Source organism: Nicotiana sylvestris, chromosome 3, assembly GCF_000393655.2.
Source record: "Nicotiana sylvestris chromosome 3, ASM39365v2, whole genome shotgun sequence".
NCBI lineage: Eukaryota > Viridiplantae > Streptophyta > Magnoliopsida > Solanales > Solanaceae > Nicotiana > Nicotiana sylvestris.
This window is the reverse complement of record NC_091059.1, coordinates 117,743,380-117,764,054: the sequence shown is the minus strand read 5'-3', so window position 1 is coordinate 117,764,054 and position 20,675 is coordinate 117,743,380. Positions and strand designations below refer to the sequence as shown.

The 20,675-nt window shown below is 37.7% G+C and overlaps 1 protein-coding gene across 1 annotated transcript; it reads right to left on the bottom strand.

The window, feature by feature from the left end:
* Positions 1–589: 589 nt before the first annotated feature.
* On the bottom strand, positions 590–3,436 carry LOC104235726 (F-box protein At5g07670-like). Its single transcript, XM_009789536.2, has 2 exons — positions 2,080–3,436; positions 590–1,521 (listed from the first exon to the last, which is right to left on the bottom strand). The coding sequence occupies exons 1-2, from the start codon at positions 3,273–3,275 to the stop codon at positions 1,227–1,229; spliced, it is 1,491 nt and encodes a 496-aa protein (XP_009787838.1). The 5' UTR covers positions 3,276–3,436; the 3' UTR covers positions 590–1,226.
* Between the last annotated feature and the right edge of the window lie 17,239 nt (positions 3,437–20,675).

The window sequence follows — 20,675 nt, the reverse complement described above, 5'->3', positions numbered from 1 at the left end:
ATGAAGGATCTGACCTCTAGATCCTCACCCGTAATTCGGAGATCTGCACTCGAGTCTGAGCAACTTAGTGAAGAACTAATGAATGAAGTTACAAAAATAAATTATGTGTCAAAAATTAATTAATCAATGCTAGTATCACTTAAGCGATTACATAGCCAATTTACACCATCTCTTTTTTATAATAGACTAGTATTACTCGTGCAAACACACACGATTCAACTCATATTCATCAAAAACAATTTTAAACACGTTGTTTGTACACAAGAAAAAACAAATGCAGATCCTTCTGCAAAATGAGCAAATTCCAGATCAAGCCCTTTAACCTGGTGTTTGCTTTAGAAAACATGCCAATTGAAAAATTGGAATAGAAAGAAAAAGACGAGAAGAAGTTTTTAAATCGTGCTTCAAGTAGAACCTGGATGTGATATACTTCTCAATGGCTAAAATTATGTATGCATCTTATACAAAAAAAATTACCTTATGTCAAAAAGAAAAGTCTCAGATAGACCAACTCTATTAGTTTTTTTTTTTCCCAATAATCTTACATGTCTCAATGGACATAAGTTGGAGGCAAAACTCAAAGGAATCATCTCGCATAAGTAAAATTACTTGGTAAACGTGTTTCTCAAACAGTGATATGAATTCCTTAGAATCATCTATAAATCTAATTACCAACGAGGAAGTGCCAGATAACCAAAAATTCATTTCGAGATAGCATCATTGATGCAGAATATTGTACTGATTCTGGTCTCCTCAATGAATGACATGCTAGCTGGTATGGTTCACGTCTACTTAGCATTCAGGCAATTGTTGATTGCAGCCATGGCGTAAAAGGTGCCAAAATTCTTTAAAGCATTTTAGATAGAAGAACCCCTTCTTAAGAGTTTCTGGGGTTCCAACATGGATATATCATCGCACTCAGACGAATAAGAGACAGCTGAGATGGCTTAGCCAAATGCTCGTGAGGGTACAGAATCGAGCTCTATACATTAAACTTAGGCCTCTTTCTCCATTGCCACCTGAGAAAGTGGCAAATCTTCCTAGTTTCCTAAATGACATACTAAAACAAGGCTACAAGTACAGTTAATAATATCAAGGTCTCATTGCAGACAGTATTGGAGCAGAGTATCACACTGGCCAATATCATCCGTTAAGAGTTCTCTGTGTGGATAATGAGGAGGTTTAAATATAGTAGAGTTGTCTGAATGCATGATGAGGAGGCCAGTCTATGCACCAGGCAGTGACTTCCAGTCACACGTCTTCTTGAAAAATTTATTGCCTCTTTTCCGCATGCAAGTTCCCACAACACCAGCTGAAAGAAGAGATTTTGAGTCTGGTCTCCATTGTAAATCTTTTAGTGCGGAGAACAAGGTAGACAGTGCTAGACTGATTTCACTATCCTTTATATTGCCACATGAAATCACCTTGAGGCTCTGGATTTCCTTCCATGAAAGGAGGACAGACTCAAGGACTTCAGTTGTGAGTAGTGAACAGCTTTCCAGGCAAAGGGACTTCACTCTCCTGTTGAAATAACACCAAAACAAAGCTGTAATACCCAAATTTCTTAGCATGATGTTATTTTGTTGATCACAACCCCCTTTGATAAGGTTGATTTGTTTCCATTCGTTCAATAGAATGCTAAATACAACGATGCTAAATTGCCAGTCACATCTGAGCAAGTTCAGGATATATATAATAGAAAAAATGGATCCTTTGTAATCCAGGATAGCATATTGTCACATGAAAAATCAAGGATCACCAATCAATTGAGACAAAACTAGCATGTCATCACTGTTGCTTTCTCTAGAGCAAGATCGAAGGGCATGCCATCACCAAAATAAAGTGCACTTAAACTTGCAAACACAATTTCCTTAATTTTGTTGTCTATTATACAAGATGGGTAAAGTGGAAGCTACACTAAAAATTCATTTTTTATATTATAGGACTGCATTTCAAAGTCAAAAATCCTAAAGACAACAAGTTCATGTATGTCAAATGCATTAAAAAATGCTAATGTAGCACGAAAATTTCCAGCGACAGTGAGCAAAGTAAGCGAGAACAGGATAAGATAACCAATACCTTAGAACACTGGCAAGGCTGAACATTTCATTATCCAGTCCCCAACAGTTCTGGAAAATAACCTCTCTGACGTCTTGACAGAGTAGAAACAATGTTCTCAAGCTCTCCTTATTTCTCAATTGGCATTTCTCCAAATGCAATCTTTCAAGCGTCGGGCAAGATCCTACATCTTCATCGAACCATCCACATTGATCGATACTCTTACAAGACAGAAACCTCAAAGTCTTCAAACTTTCACAAAAGGAAAGAGCAGACAACCAACAACCTTCCATCCTATGATCACGAAGAATCAACTCTTCGAGCATTTGACAACATTGCGCTATAGCCTTAATCCCTTCATAGCTCCCTTCACAACCACTCAACTCCAGCTTCACCAATCTCTTACACCCCTGAGCTAAAATAGTCAGTCCAATATCAGTAACCGTAGATTTATAAAACCCATCAACATTTCCAATCAATCTCAATATCTGCAAGTTCTGGCACGCTGCAATCCCGCGAAGAACATGATCATTGCATCTATGCAACTCTAATACTTGCAAAGTTGGACATTCCTCAGCTACGCCCAACAATCCCAATTCACTAGCATTTACCACCAATAATCTACGCAAATTCGGACACCCGCTCGCTAAAATTCTCAATCCCCTATCAATCTCATCAGAAGGCAACACAAATCTTTCCTTAAAAAACCAATCTTTAGGGTCACTATTAGAATCCACGTGAGAGGAAAGCAACTCGTGAGAGCAAAAAATACCTGAATTTCCGGGTGAAATCAGCGACCCATTAACCAAATCAACATGAATAAGATTCGGAAACCGAATAAAAACCCGACCCGAAACAAGAAAATCCCAATCAAGAAGCTTAATGGAGCGTACAAGACGACCTTGGAGGTAGAGCCAGCGTGTAGATACAAGGGAATTGGAATTCCTTTGGGAATTGGGAAGCTTAGAGAGAATGTAAAGAAGCGTTTCATCAGAAAGAAGGGAAGTTGGATCAGAGACGAGCGACGGAAGGGTGAAATCTAGGGATTTGCGAAGTTGATGTGGTGAAGGGGAGGATTGTGAACGGGATTGAAGGTGCATAGTAAAAAGGACATGATTGAGAGCTTTTTTATTCTTCAGCCATAGATCAGTCCAGCTTGGAGATGGTGGCCCTTTTAATGGTGACCTGAAATTTGGTTTCTCAGGTGAACAAGACATTGTTTTAGCTCTGTTTCTTTCACTCTGTCATACATTTTTTTTCTTGCACATTTTGTTGTCAGCTAAAGTGGTATTTGCGAAATTAATCGTTTCTGCTAAGATCTGTAATACTGCTACTATTTCATCTTCCTATTCTCTTGTTTTTCTGTTCAGGTTTTCCTGTGAAGTGTTAAACGAAAAGCTTCGATATTTGAGTCTAACGGACTTCTAAGAAGTGGGGTCGGGTCGAGGTATCCAAGAATTTGAATTGGGCAAATGGGGCCCACTACAGGAATTTTGGGCATTTTTCCCGTTTGAGAATGGACCACTTTTACAAATACAAGTTTGGGGCATTCCCTTGTCTTTAGCTAACGTGCCAAAGTCCAAGATAAGGCACCTTTCACTTCTGCAGAATTTTCAAAGAAGAATTGTTTAAATTCTTGGGAAAAAATTGATGAAGCCTGTGAGAGTTGTACCGAATTGAGAAAAGGCAGTAGTTGAGTTAGCTAATAGGTTTATATTATGATTTATACTCCCTCCAATTAAAAAAGATTGGTATTATTACCTTATTTGTTTATTTCAAAAAGATTTGTGCATTCCTATATTTCTTTAATGAGAAACTTTATAACCACAAAAATGTTATGTCTTGTTTAAGACCATACGCTTCAAAATTTTTATAATCAAACAAATATTATGACATATTTAAGATCACAAATTTTAAAAATCTTCATATCTTAATTAAATTTTGTGTCAAGTCAAACTAAGACAAACAAATAGAAATGAAGGAAATAGTTGAGTCCATTAGTTTCCAAGTAGAAGTTCCTCCTTGTATACGGTCAAAATCATATGCCTCCGATTTATAGGCTCGAGGGTCCGTCCTAGGCCCAAGTCCGGGCAAGGTCGAGTTCGAGACCAGACTCGAGCTCAAAGACATAGTGCAATGCCCGGAGATAGGAGTACGAGGAAGGCCGAAGCCGAGTATGCTCGACCTCGAAATAGTACCGTTATAGATTTGTAACAGAATGAGCTAGATTTCTGCCACGTCCCCAAGATCATGGCGCAAATTCCGGAATAAGATTGTACGATTCCGTACTAGGCGGTTAGACAGCTGTATCAAGAATATTCCTTACTGTAAAATAGAAATATTCCTTATTTAGGGTTCCCCTATTATATAAAGGGGACCCCAATCATTTGTAAGACCATCTAATCGTTGAGCAAAGAATAGACTCTCTACTTTTTCGCCTACTGTTCATCAGAATTGTCCTTAGCTCTGCTGCTCTTACTTACTTTACTTTATTTTTGCTTAATTATTGCTCTAGACCCCCTCGAGGTCACTGAGCTCGAGGTCACTACTGTTGAGTATCGTTGGTTTGATTCACTTATTTCTTTCATTTTTACTTCATATTTCTTGATTATTAATTAGTATTGAACTAAATCACATATCTTTAAAATCACAAATCAAGTTTAATTGTTACTCATATTTTCGAGGTAAATAGTTTGGCGCTCACCATGGGGCTAAAGATAATAGTGATGATTTCTTTACTGATTTTCATTACACACGTTTTTACAGTTTTTCTTGTCAAGATTTTTTGATTCTCAGGCTGAAACATGTCTAGCACACAAAACGTACATGCTCATGACAACGAAGGTCTTGGAGAATACAGCAGTATAGGGGTCGGTGTACCACCAATAAACCCTGAGGAAGTGCCAACTATGGAACCTGTTGATGTTAGTTCACACAATGCTCTAAACGCAGATTCAGGCACAGACCCTGGAAGGAATGCACGCATGGAGGCTCGATATGGAGGCCAAAGAGCACAAGGATTGGGAGACGGGGGAATCAACCTCCAAAAGATATTTGAAATGCCGCAAGCTCAGCAAATCGCCATCTCTCAACTACAAAGTCAGAATAAGACTCCGAGTATAGCTGAACCAAAAAACACTCGGCGTGCTGAACCAGCGCAAAAAAGGTCAAACGGAAATGACTCGGGGATTGACCCCGCTATCATGAGAATGCTCAAAGATCTCGCCAAGAGGATCGAGTCCGGGGAAAAGAAGATTGAAGAAAATGACAAAAAGGTGGAGACGTACAACTCCCGTGTTGATCAAATACCGGGGGCACCTTCGGTCTTGAAAGGTTTAGATGCCAAAAAGTTCATACAAAAACCATTCCCCCCGAGTGCAGCTCCGATGCCCATTCCAAAGAAGTTTTGCATGCCCGATATACCTAAATATAACGGGACAACCGACCCTAATGAGCATATTGCTTCATACACTTGTGGGATTAAAGGAAATGACTTGAATGGCGATGAAATTGAGTCAGTTTTGTTGAAAAAGTATGGGGAAACACTATCGAAAGGAGCTATGATTTGGTACCACAACTTGCCTCCTAACTCTATTGATTCGTTTGCTATGTTAGCGGACGTCTTCATGAAAGCACACGCCAGGGCCATAAAGGTGGCTACGAGGAAATCGGACGTCTTCAAGATAAAATAAAGGAACGACGAGATATTGAGGAAGTTCGTGTCAAGGTTCCAAATGGAACGGATGGAGTTGCCACCGGTCTCGGATGACTAGACAGTACAAGCTTTTATCCAGGGTTTGAATGAAAGGAGCTCGATCGCATCTCGACAATTAAAGCAAAACTTGATCGAGTATCCAATTGTGACATGGTCGGATGTGCACAACCGTTACCAATCAAAGATTAGGGTCTAGGACGACCAGTTGGGAGCCCCCTCGGGTTCAGTTCATCCTAACATGTTTGCAGTCAAGCCCCCGAGGGATGCAGACAGGGAATCAAGATCAAACAAGGAACGGTATCAGCCATACGTCGATCGGAGAAGCAACGGCTCGGGTCGTAATACTCCTCGAAACGACCGGAGAAATGATTGAGGCCAAAGTTCTCGGGGACTCATGAGTAGGAATGGGTTCGATAAACATACTGACCCTGTGGAGGCACCTCGATTGTCAAAGTATAATTTCAGTGTAGATGCGTCAGGGATTGTGTTAGCTATTGGAAAGATCAAGGATACCAAGTGGCCCAAGCCTATACAAACTGATCCCTATCAAAGGAATCTAAACTTATTGTGTAAGTATCATGGCACACATGGTCATAGAACAGAAGATTGCAGGCAGCTAAGGGAAGAAGTGGCTCGTTTGTTCAACGAGGGCCACTTTCGAGAATTCCTGAGTGATAGAGCTAAGAACACTTTAGGGAGAGAGATGCATGGAAAAATGAGCAAGAAGAACCACAACATGTAATCCACATGATCATTGGTGGAGTCGATGTCCCTCAACGACCTGCACCAAAGTATCAATCACCAGAGAAAAACGGACTCGGAGCTATGTGCCCGAGGACGTCCTATCATTCTGTGACGAGGAAGCAGAAGGCATATCTCAGCCTTACAACGACCCTGGTAATCTCTATCCTTTAAATAAAAATTCAAGTTAAATGTGTTTTAGTAGATCCAGGTAGCTCAGCAAACATAATCAGATCGAGGGTCGTGGAACAATTCAACCTACAGGATCAGATTGTACCTGCATCCCGAGTCCTGAATGGCTTCAACATGGCAAGCAAAACAACAAAGGGAGAGATTATCTTGCTAGTAAATGTAGCTGGGACCATACAAGACACTAGATTCTATGTCATCGAAGGTGACATGACGTATAACGCACTCCTCGGGAGACCATGGATACACAACATGAGGGCAGTGCCTTCAACCCTTCACCAAATTATGAAATTCCCAACAGAGGAAGGAGTGAAAACAGTCTATGGAGAGCAACATGCTGCAAAAGAGATGTTTGCAATCGAGGAAGTGGTGCCGATACCAGGGCCTTCGACCTCGGAGAAATCGAGCACTAAAGGTAAGCAGACGGTCAAATAGCAATCACCGCATCCAGCCTCGATGGAGTCGGAGCAACAAGTAATCGAAGATGAAGATGAGGATGCATCGACCCCAGGTTCAAACCAGTGAAGCAAAAAAGGAGGCCTCAGTCCGCGGTAAAGTATGATTTCATAAAAGATGAGGTAACCAAACTTCTTAAAATAGGATCTATTCGGGAGGTAAAATACCCCGAGTGGCTATCCAACATAGTTGTAGTTCCTAAAAAAGGAAACAAACTTAGAATATGCGTAGATTATAAGTACTTGAACAAAGTATGTCCGAAAGATTCTTTCCCCTTGCAAAACATCGATCGAATGATCGTTGCCACGGCTGGCCACAGATCCTAACTTTTCTTAACGCCTACTCCGGGTACAATCAAATTCAGATGAACCCGGAGGACCAGGAAAAGACTTCGTTTATTACTAAATTTGGAACTTATTGTTACAACGTAATGCCCTTCAGGCTAAAAAATGCATGAGCTACATACCAACGACTAGTTAACAGAATATTCGAAGAACAAATAGGTAAAACAATAGAAGTCTATATTAATGATATATTGGTTAAATCCCTGCGCGCAGAGGACCATCTAGTTCATTTGCAAGAAACATTTGCAATTTTGAGGAAATACAACATGAAGCTTGTCACATCTCCTTTTTTACCCGAAAGGGATATAAGAGAGTTTTTTCAATTAAAGTGACATAATCAAAATGGAATTATTTATTAAATTCAGAGTTGTCACTTGGAATAATTTATGGTGTCCCAAGTCACCAGTTTATTTTAAATCCCAAATCAAGGAAGTTTTACTCTGTTTTACAGTCCGCGAAACACAAAAATTTGGGTAAGGAATTCTGTTAACCCGGGAGAAGGTGTTAGGCATTCCCGGGTTCTGTGATTTTAGTACGGTCGCTCTAATCGTACCTGACTTAATTAAATTGTCTAATTACTTATTTTTAAACCTACGTGCATCTACCCCCTTAACCGCTTTTATTTGCTTAATTATTCTTAATTGACGGAGTTATCTTTAAAAAAACGAGTCACGCGTACATGTACTCATTCGTTTGGCGCGTCAAAAATCATGTCACGCGTACGTGTCCATAATTAATCACGCTTTATTATTAGTAAGATTATTTGGCCAAAGTCACGCGAACGTGTACCTTAGTTTATTTTGAAAAAGATCGTAATTATGTCACGTGAACGTGTACATAATTACGACGATAGATTAAACCGCGCCCAAAGTATTTCCTACGAATATTCATTTTAAAAAACGTACTCGTGTCACACGAACGTGTACACAATTAAAAATATTTTTATTATTATTAAGACCGTTTCACCTAAGGTTGCGCGAATGCATACCTTGATTTTAATTTTAAAAAGAATCTTAACTATGTCACGCGAACGTGTATATATGAAAATCGTAACTTTGTCACCACACACAGGCACACATACATATGAAATTAAATTTGCAGGTCAAATTAATGGATTAACAGAGTGCTCACTTTATTGAAACAATTTCATCTAACAGTTAATCTCAAACCCATTAATACTAAAGAAATATCTAATAAGAAACAATTGAACTTAGCTCTACCATAACATTTTCCAATTCCAACAAGAACGATAACATATTAATAAAATAAAAACATGAACCCATTAAGATCTAGCTACCTACAACACAAATGAAACAATGTAACTCATCAATATCAACAATTAATATGACCCAATTAACTTTATCATGCTATAATTCATAGAATAAATAGAGTAATACGAAAGAGTAACAAAGTGAGCTAAATGCAGTAAAGGAGAATGAAGAACTGTGAACTTTTATTGCCGAGTTTGCTACGTATACAAATGAGCGTGCAACGACACTCAAACGAGTTGGTGATTGGAACTTCGAACGGAACCTCGGACAAGACCTCACCCGGACAACCTTGAAACTCGTCGGAAAAGTTAAAAAACCAGCCAGATCTGAAAGTCCGGCGAGAATCAGAAAATCGCACACACACACCGCTATTTCCACGGCGACGAGCTGTGGTTTGAGATACTGTTTTCATGTTCTTAGAGTTGGTTTTACATCTGGTTGCAACGGAGGTCGGAGGAAAATCCGGCGCTATTTTGGTGGTTGAAAACGACGTAATCTCGTGGTGATGTTACAATCGTCGAATTTCGGCATTCGACGGAGGTAGCACAGGACTATTAACGACGTAACCTCGTTTTTGGGTGCTGCTGCCGGCGACAATGGTTAGAGAAGGGAAGGGTGGTGCGGCTGGAGGTTTTTGTTTAGGGTGATGGCTGCTCTTGATTGATAGAGATTAGGCGACTGCTGCTTCTTCTCGTTTTGTCAAGGGTTCCTCATGGCTGCTTAGGAGTGAAGAAGATGAAGCCCAAAGGGAACGGCTCAGGGGGGGACTTAGGTCTGTTCTTCACTGCTTCTTTTCTTATATTAGCTTTTTATGTTTTTGTGGGGTGTGTAGCAGATCAAAGGAAACAGCTGGAGCTTAGAGAAGAAGATAGGTTTTTGGTTGTTTAAGTGTGTAGGTCCTGAAAATGTGTGTTAGGATGTATAAGAAGAGAGAAAGTGGGTCTTAGGATTTGGGCTTTAAAATTAGGCCATTTCTTTGGGCCTCTTCAATTAAGACCAAATAAAATTAGCCTCAAATTTTATACTCTTTCTTCTAAAACAAGACTAAAAATACTACATCATTTACTAATTAATCTTACTTAAGTAAAGTAACTATTAAAATAAAACTAATCATTAAAACAAACCTATTTTTGGTATTTTTCAAATATCATACTAAAAGATAAAATTGAAAAAATCATTGTAAAATTAAAATAATATTTCTAAAAACAAAATGGAACTATTTTAGTATTTTTAAATTTTATGAAAGGTAGATAAATTAAAAATAACTAGATAAAATATTAATTAGCTAAATAAAAGAGAATATTTTTTGTAATTTTTATTTTTGTGATAAAATAAAGTAAAAGAGTCAAAACTAATTAGAATAGCGATACTAAACCTGAACTAACTATTTTACGCTAAAATGTGTAAAATCTTGGGGAGGGTCAAAAATTACATGTCTACAGCTGCCCCTCTTTGACTGGAAGCGCGAAGAGTTTTCAGACAAAGAACGACAAGAAAGGTTTTTTGACCCGACCCTTATTTATAGAGACCAAAACTAAGAGAAAGGAGAATGTAACCGAGCCCTGGTATCTGAGATGCCTACATATCCTTGGCTATAAAGGAATCAGGCCACGTGTAGTTCAGAAGTAGGAACAATGATGGAGTATACCGAGGTGGAGATCCGATTGAGGTGCCATTCTGTCGAGGTTCCGGTCCGCGGTCATGTTATTACATCAAAATCAAAAAATTAAAAAGACTAACTAAGCCTATCAGCTACGAGTTACAAGATTTCTATCTATGAGTCTTCTGAAGCTTGATCTTGAGTCTTGGTTGGTTCTTCATGTGGACTCTGATCTGAATCTTGATACTTGTTAGCTGCAGGTGTTGGTTCAATCTTCTTCAGCTTTTTCAGATCAAGACGAGACATGCAGAGCTTGTGACTTCAATTATGTCTTGAGCAGTTCACATCTTGTCTCTGCTTATGCATTTTGGATTCACTTCCTTTTTTTTATTCTGGATTGAGACTACTTCTGTTGGTCATCTCGGACTAACAACTCGCATTCTTGCCGCAAGCTTCTGCTACTTCTAACTTGAATTGAATTCTGAAATGACTTCCCTTATTCTCCAGGTGGGTGCCTGCTACTGACTTGAAATAATTCCGAAACGAATTCCCTTGTTCTCCAGGTGGGTGCCTGCAATCAAAACAACAAAACAAACAAAAATTTCTGCCCCAGTTTGCACTCAGAAGATTTGTGAGTTGTTAGTAAAACTGTAAACCACTTATGCTATTGATGAGAGTAAAATTGAAGACTCGACTAGGATGTGCCTCTCCTAGGGATGAAACTTGAATAGCCCAAACTAGGAAGTGTGTCTCCTAGATTTGAGATTGGGCTTGCGAAAAACTATAAACTAAGCTTGGCTAAAGTAAAAACTGACCCCATTATCTAGGCGAGACACCTGATTTCAAGAAAACTAAAGATTGGTAACTTAAGACAACTAAAAATTGACCCTTTTTTTCAAATCTAGACTTCCTCTTCTTTTTAAAAAAATATTATTATCCTAGGAGAAAATTCATCAGACTAGGTTTTAATTTTAGGGGAAAGATTCATCAGACTAAGACTTCGATCCTAGGAGAAAGTTCATCAGACTAGGTCTCTTTTTTTGGGATCTTAGGAGAAAGATTCATCAGACTAAGATTTCTATCCTAGGAGAAAGTTCATCAGACTAAGTATTCTACCTTAGAAGAAAGATTCATCAGACTAAGATTTCGATAAAAGTTCATCAGACTAGGTCTTCTATCTTAGGAGAAAGATTCATCAGACTAAGATTTCGATCCTAGGAGAAAATTCATCAGACTAGGCTCTTTTTCTATTATCTTAGGAGAAAGATTCATCAGACTAAGACTTCGATCCTAGGAGAAAGTTCGTCAGACTAGGTCTTCTACCTTAGGAGAAAGATTCATCAGACTAAGATTTCAATCCTAGGGGAAAATTCATCAGACTAGGTTTTTTTTTTGTTATCTTAGGAGAAAGATTCATCAGACTAAGATTTCTATCCTAGGAGAAAATTCATCAGACTAGGTTTTCTTATCTTAGGAAAAAAATTCATCAGACTAAGACTTCAATCCTAGGAGAAAGTTCATCAGACTAGGTCCTTTTTTTGTTATCTTAGTAGAAAGATTCATCAGACTAAGATTTCGATCCTAGGAGAAAGATTCATCAGACTAGGTTTTCTTATCTTAGGAGAAAAATTCATCAGACTAAGATTTTTATTGGGAGGAAAATCCATCAGACTAAGACTTTTTATCCTAGGAGGAAAAATGGGAAGATCAATGGCAAGATTTTATGCACAATAGCAATACAAATAAAGGCAAAGATTTGAGAAACTTCCCTTTGTCGGATCTTCTCTCCTTTTTCTTTTTTTTCTTTTTGTTTTCTTTTTCTCTTTTTTTTAACCACTATCATTTCCCTGCTTTGTTCCTGTTTCAAATAAAGAAAATTTTATCAGTTTTGAAAGTGGTGGTCGGCTTGTGGCCTTGATGTCTTTGGCAGCTTGGCTTTGTGATCATCCAGCCTTTGGAAGAACGACTGCATTGGTAGTTGGTTGCATTACTAGGAGACTTTATTGTTGCTTACAAGGAACCTTTACTTTTTGTATTAACCCTGATTATTTCGCTCCCAGTGCCATTTGTATTTTGTCTCAGCCAGCCTTATCTCAAAATAGAGATTTCTTTTCTTGGATAACCTTTTACTGATATGTTGAATGGCTTTTGCTTTTGGAGCAATTTGTTTGTCAGAGAGAATCACAACTGGTAAGTGCCTTTTGCACAATGTGCACACTTCATAGTCCTTGTTCGGTACTACAAAGAATCCCTGATTAACCTTAAGGTTATTTTTGCTTGCTTTAGCCAAGTAGGCGGACAAGAGTCTTCTAGGGGAAGTCTTTGCATGAATTCTCAAAGGCATGTTGACTGTAACCACTGAGCATGCTGGCTAAATTTACTTTGTGCAACTGAAAAACTGGTAGCAGATTTTGAAATCTTTTCTTGCTTGTTTTGACAAGGACGGACTCAGAGTGAAGGACACAATGATGCAAAGAAAAAGTATTAACGGGAAATGCCCCTGTCGGGAAGGACAGAAGGAAGAGTTTTTTTTCAATAACTAGCCCTAATGAATCATGACATGCATTTTGGACTTAATGGCCGATCTATCAAACTGATCTAATCTTTCCTTTTACCATTCCTATGACATTTGAAATCGGGCTTGTTCGTGCCAATCCTTTGTATCAGCTTCACGACTCACATTCAACTATTGGTGCCTCGAGTGGTTTTCACCAACAAGTCTCTCTCATTTATTCATCTCTGCTTGTCGTTGTCTTACAGTGCCCGTGAGGGTTTTCACTAGTAAAACTCTCTCATTTTTCTTCTTTATACTTCGTTTTCTTTTGCTTTCTTGTGTGAGCAACTGACAGTGTTCTATGTCGTGTGACAACTGTTGCTCATTGCATGCATCTCTTGGCATTCTTGAAGGTTTATCGGGAGGTCTTTATTTGGAAGACTTTTAGATAAGGTTAGAAAGGAGGGTCGGCATGAAGGCTCAAAGTAGACTCAAAATGAAGGGTTGTACACTTACAACTCTTGTAATTGACTCTTTCAAAAGTGAAATAAAATTTTTGCCCCAGTTTCAGATACTGGGATTTTTTTGGATTTTTTTTCTTATTTGGTTGGACCGAACCGTGTAAGGTTGCCTACGTATCCCCTTTTTTTAAAGTGAATCGGGTCGAACGTAGTTCAAACATTTGACCTAAATAATTTTTTTCATCTTTCTTTCTGTTTCTTTTTCTTTTTTTCTTCTTTTTTCTAAAACAAGTTGCCCCAGCTTTTATTTTATGGGGGCATGGACCTTTGATTGTTCTTTTCTTCTTTTCTATTTTTTTCACTTGAACTTTCTAAGAGTTGCCCCAGGTTGTACTCTTGGGACATGAACTTTTCTTTTCATTTTTTCCATTTTTTGGGACTTTTGACTCTAAACTTGATTCCAAAAGAGGGTAGTCAAGAAAATAACACATGCTCAAAAGGGGTAACAAAGGGTATAAAGTGTTTGGGTAGCGAAAAAAGAGCCTCCCAGCCTCGAGAACGCCAAACATAGTTTCCTTTTGCGATACAGCATTGGTGAACATGTCTGCCTTCTTGGGTCTTTTCAGTATAAAGCTGTATGATCAATACTTTTCTTGCGGTGAATTACCCTTGTCAATTTGGGTGACTTTCTTGGATTTATCTTGATGTAGAAGATGCATTTTGCCACTAACTGATCCATTTCAAGTTGTCTGGAATACACCTTCTATTGAAAAATACTTTCTATCTCTTAGTGCTAAACAGACTTCAACCTGTCTGATTATCCTTAAGCCCGATCTTCTCAATAATTCAAAAGGTAGAGATCCTTAACTTTCATGAGCATAACTGTTTTGGTTCCATATAAAATTGGCTCATGCTTATTTTTCAAATGTTTTATGTCTCTATTCATCTTCTAAAATGTCTTTTTCTCACTTATCCAATTCAAGACTAAATCGGTTTTCTAAGATCTGGCCAAAAATTTCGCATGCATGTCATGTCACTAAAAATAGTGTAAAAAGAACTATGCACAAAATGGACACAAAATGACTGACTTTTTTTGAATAAAGCAAAGCAGGGTCCGATAACACAAAAAGAAGAAGAAAAGATGACAAAATAACTACCAAATGGGAACCCCCCACCATGCACCAACTAAAATTAAACATAGATGGAGCTTTTAAGGGTAGATTTGAACAAGGGGGAATATGAGGTGTTTTCAGAGACTCCTCTGGAAAATGGATTCTAGGCTTCACCAAAAAAACCAATGGCCTGTCTCCCCTATATATAGAAGTTGAGGCATTATGCTGTGGACTGCAACTAGCAATAGCTTATTAGTTCACAAATCTTCAAATAGAGACAGATTCAGCTTCTATACCATCACTAATTGAAACTGCTAATTCTCCACCATATAATGCACTTATTTCCAAATGCAGGTACTGGCTGAAGACGTTGGGGAACCCACCAATCCTACACAACTTCCGGGAAGGCAATAAGAAAGCACATGAACTGGCACAATATGGAGTCCGGCAAGCCAATGTCTACTATAGTCAGATATATCCAAAAGTCCCAGGCTACCTCAAAGATGTTGTGCAGGCTGACAAAGAGGGTAATAGTATTACTAGGACTACCACCACTAATGTTGTTGTTTTAAATAATATGGCTATGCTCGGAAACTCTGTAATGTACTCTTTTGGTTGTAATATTACTACTACTAGTATGCCTATGTCTACTCCCAATGGGAGGACCAGGCTATGTAACCATGCTACTTAGCGATGAATAAAGTTTTCTTCATTACCAAACATAAAAAAAAAAGCTACCATGGCTAAAACAGGAGTGGCTTTCCAGTTACTAAGCGACATCATAGCCACAAATTTGCACATCAGCACTGCGACGGCATTCAACCCTTTTATTCTTTCTGATTCAGCACTCAAATTTTGACTTTTTGATCAAAATACTCCCAATATTAGCTGTCGGATTTCAGGACTGACGACATGGGAAATTTCAAAGCAACTAATTTACTAAAGGACTTGGAAGAATTCTCATGTCTTCCCATCACCAAATCATCCCGAGCAGGCCATGTCCACTTGCTCAAATCTGGTAAGGTCAACCCCACATTTACCTCCATTTTTATCACCAACTTGTCTACTTGCTTTTTCGTGACCTTGGGTCAACAATAGTGGTGCTTGTTCCATTGGTGGATAAGATGCTTTTATTTCTGAGGGGTCTTGGATTGTTTTTGTGACTCGCCACAGCAAACCAACAAATCGACCACCTTTAACTGGCTTTTATTTCAAAACAACAAGCATATTAGAATAAACACTCTCTTTCTTTTATTCCTTTTTTTCTTTCTTTTCTCTCTTTTCTTTTTTTTTCTTTTTTTTTTTAAAACCATTCGATCGAACCTGATGTGGGTTGCCTATGTATCATGTGAGAATATGAATCAGATCTTGCGTAGTTCGGGAAGATTATGAATAAAGAAAATAAACTAACTCTTTTTTTTGGATTTTGAATTTTTTTAAATTTTCGAAAGAAAGACTTATAAAGAAGAAAGAAAATATTTTTTGATTTTAATATTTTTTTTTGGAATTTCGAAAGAAAAACTTTTAAAGAAGAACGAAAATATCTTTGGATTTTTGGTCTTTTATGTTAAAATTGTGAAAGAAAGACTTCTAAAGAAAATATTTTTGAATCTTGAATTTTTCTTTTCAATTTTCGAAAGAAAAACTTCTAAAGAAGAATGAAAATATTTTTGCATTTTTAGATGAAATTAAAAAAAATGGATTTTTTAAAAATTGCGGTCTTAAAGAAAAACTTTTCTAAAGAGGGAAGTAAAGGAAAATATTTTTGGATTTTTGAAAATTGGGTCTTAAAGAAAGACTTTTCTAAAGAAGGAAGTAAAGGAAAATATTTTTGAATTTTTTCAAAATTTGGGTCTTAAAGAAAGATTTTTCTAAAGAAGGAAGTAAAGGAAAATATTTTTGGGTTTTTTCAAAATTGGAAGCCGGCACCGATGAGGTTTGCCTACGTATCTCACATCCAGTGAGAATCAAACCCGCGTAGTTTGGTCAGTTTTGACATAATTGGAAAAAATATGATATTGACTCACTTTCATTTTTTGAGATACATTTTTTTTCAAATATTTTGGCAGAGTTTCGAGGCATTTGCAAATAACGAGGTTTTCAGAACCGGGTGAATTCTCTATCCTACCTCACTCTTGATTTTTCTGTTGTTTTTCTTTCCTTAGTCGGTCAACATACAAGCCGGAGAAAATAAATGTACAAATAGCACGTAAGATACATCATGATGGTCTTTTATTTCGGGTACACTTGTATTAGACGGATCTAACCCCTGTGTTGAGTCCCCAAAGTCAAATGCACGTGATGCAAACAAACGTTCCTACTAGGGATCCGGCATGAGGTTATGTTTTTCTAGGTTTAAACCTGGGGTTGTGTTCTAAACCTGGCTTACCCAAGCGAACAACTTGAGCTGAGGTGAGAGCGACGTACTGAGAGCACGAAAGTCTACCCGGCCTAGTGGCTGATCCATCCTCGTTCTATTTAGTATGACTTTTAACAAAAAAATGGGCCACACGAACGTGTGCACCATTTTTAGAAGATTCAGAAGGGAGGCATAAGAAGACAGTTTAATACAGTTCAAATAATATCAAAGCGGTAAATAAGCGGCAATTAGCACATTAGGCCCACAAAATACAGTAATATCAACAATTAATAAAGCCATGTAAAAACCACATTAACAAGCTCGAATTCTTAAACCCTGAACCAGAGATTCTGGGTTCTTATCCCCAGCAGAGTCGCCAGAGCTGTCACACCTCCTTTTTTACCCGAAAGGGATATAAGGGAGTTTTTCCAATTAAAATGACATAATCGAAATGAGATTATTTATTAAATTCAGAGTCGCCACTTGAAATAATTTATGGTGTCCCAAGACACCGGTTTATTTAAAATCCCAAATCGAGGAAGTTTGATTTTGTTTTACAGTCCGCAAAACACAGGAATTCGAGTAAGGAATTCTGTTAACCCGGGAGAAGGTGTTAGGCATTTTCGAATTCTGTGATTTTAGCACGGTCGCTTTAATCATACCTGGCTTAATTAAATTGTCTAATTACTTATTTTTAAACCTATGTGCATCTACCCCCTTAACCGCTTTTATTTGCTTAATTATTCTTAACTAACGGAGTTATCTTTAAAAAAATGAGTCACGCGTATATGTACTCATTCATTTGGCGCATCAAAAATCATGTCACGCGTACGTGTTCACAATTAATCACGCTTTATTATTACTAAGATTATTTGGTCAAAGTCACGCGAACGTGTACCTTAGTTTATTTTGAAAAAGATTGTAATTATGTCACGTGAACGTGTACACAATCACGACGATAGATTAAACTGCGCCTAAAGTATTTCCTACGAATATTTATTTTAAAAAATGTACTCGTATCACGCAAACGTGTATACAATTAAAATACTTTTATTATTATTAAGACCGTTTCGTCTAAGGTTGCGCGAACGCATACCTTGATTTTAATTTTAAAAAGAATCGTAACTATGTCACACGAACGTGTACATATGAAATTAGAATTACATATGAAAATCATAACTTTGTCACCACAGGCACACATACATATGAAATTAAAATTGCAGGTCAAATTAACGGATTAACAGAGTGCTCACTTTATTGAAACAATTTCATCTAACAGTTAATCTCAAACCCATTAATACTAAAGAAATATCTAACAAGAAACAACTGAACTTAGCTCTACCTTATCATTTTCCAATTCCAACGATAACGATAACATATTAATGAAACAAAAACATGAACCCATTAAGATCTAGCTACCTACAACACAAATGAAACAACGTAACTCATCAACATCAACAATTAATATGACCCAATTAACTTTATCATGCTATAATTCATAGAATAAATAGAGTAATATGAAAGAGTAACAAAATGAGCTAAATGCAGTAAAGGAGAATGAAGAACTATGAACCTTTATTTCCAAGTTTGCTATGTATACAAATGAGCGTGCATCAACACTCAAACGAGCTAGTGATTGGAACTTCGAACGGAACCTCGGACAAGACCTCACTCGGACAACCTCGAAACTCGCCGGAAAGTTAAAAAAAACAGTCGAATCTGAAAGTTCGGCGAGAATCAGAAAATTGCACACATACGTCGCTATTTCCACGGCGACGAGCTGCGATTTGAGCTACTGTTTTCATGTTCTTAGAGCTGGTTTTACAGCTGGTTGCAACGGAGGTCGGAGGAAAATCTGGCGTTGTTTTGGTGGTTGAAAATGACGTAACCTCGTGGTGATGTTACAATCGTCGAATTTCGGCATTCGACGGAGGTAGCACAGGACTATTAACGACGTAACCTCGTTTTTGGGTGCTGCTGCCGGCGACAATGATTAGAGAAGGGAAGGGTGGTGCGGCTGGAGGTTTTTGTTTAGGGTGATGGCTGCTCTTGATTGATAGAGATTAGGCGACTGCTGCTTCTTCTCGTTTTGTCAAGGGTTCCTCATGGCTGCTTAGGAGTGAAGAAGATGAAGCCCAAAGGGAATAGCTCGGGGGGGACTTAGGTCTGTTCTTCGCTGCTTCTTTACTTAGATTAGCTTTTTCTGTTTTTGTGGGGTGTGTAGCAGATCAAGGGGAACGGCTGGAGCTTAGAGAAGAAGATAGGTTTTTGGTTGTTTTTAAGTGTCTAGGTCTTGAAAATCTGTGTTAGGATGTATAAGAAGAAGAGAAAGTGGGTCTTAGGGTTTGAGCTTTAAAATTGGGTCATTTCTTTGGACCTCTTCAATTAAGACTAAACAAAATTAGCCTCAAATTTCATACTCTTTCTTATAAAACAAAACTAAAAATACTACATCATTTACTAATTAATCCTACTTAAGTAAAATAACTATTAAAATAAAACTAACCATTAAAATAAACCTATTTTTGGAATTTTTCAAATATCATACTAAAAGATAAAAATGAAAAAATCATTGTAAAATTAAAATAATATTCCTGAAAACAAAGTGGAACTATTTTTGTATTTTTGAATTTTATGTAAGGTAGATAAATTAAAAGTAACTAGATAAAATATTAATTAGCTAAATAAAAGAGAATATTTTTGTAATTTTTATTTTTGTGATAAAATAAAGTAAAAGAGTCAAAACTGTTTAGAATAACGATACTAAACCTAAACTAAATATCTTATGCTAAAATGTGTAAAATCTTGGGCAGGGTCAAAAATTACATGTCTACAAAGCTTAACCCGGAGAAGTGTGCCTTCGGAGTTGGCTGGGGTAAGTTCCTCGGCTTCATGGTATCAAATCGGGGTATCAAGATTAACCCCGATAAGATCAAGGCTAACGAGGATATCACGATCGTGGATAGTATGAAGGCCGTGCAAAGGCAAACTGGGCTAATAGCTGCCTTGGGTCGATTCATTTCGAGGTCGTCAGATCGGAGTCATCGGTTCTTTTCCTTGCTCAAAAAGAAAAAGAACTTTGCATAGACCCCGGAATGTCAACAAGCCTTAGAAGAATTGAAGCGATATCTATCGAGCCCGCCTTTGCTTCATACACCGAAGGTAAATGAAAAACTTTACCTATACTTGGCGGTATCTGAGCTAGCGGTAAGTGGGGTACTAGTTCGAGAAGAGCAAGGTACGCAATTTCCTATTTATTATGTAAGCCGAACTCTAGGAGATGCTGAAACCAGATATCCCCACTTAGAAAAATTAGCACTTGCATTGATAAGCGCATCTAGGAAGCTAAAGCCCTATTTTCAATGTCATCTCATATGTGTGTTAACCACTTACCCCCTTCGAAATATTTTGCATAAGCCCGAATTATCGGGCCGATTGGCCAAATGGGCTGTCAAACTTAGCGGGTACGATATTGAATATCAACCCCGTACGACCATAAAGTCTCAAATCCTAGCTGACTTCGTGGCCAATTTTACGCCGACCCTTATACCCGAATTGCACGAAAACCCTTCGTGTATCCGGGCAAAGAGGGGCAGCTGTAAGCACGTGATTTTTGCCCTATATGAGAATTACTCCCAAAAAATCCAAAAATAAAATGATTTTTCTTTGGTGTGCAATTTTTTGATATTTTGTGATATTTTGAATAATTATTTGTATTTGTCTGTGCGTGTTTATTTGATAAATTAATAAAAAATACAAAAATATGTCGCATTTTGCATGTAGGATTTAATTCTATAGTTGTTAGTAATTAAATTTGTTTTACAAAAATTAAAAAATTACAAAAATAAGCATCGTTTGCATTTTTAGCATTTAAT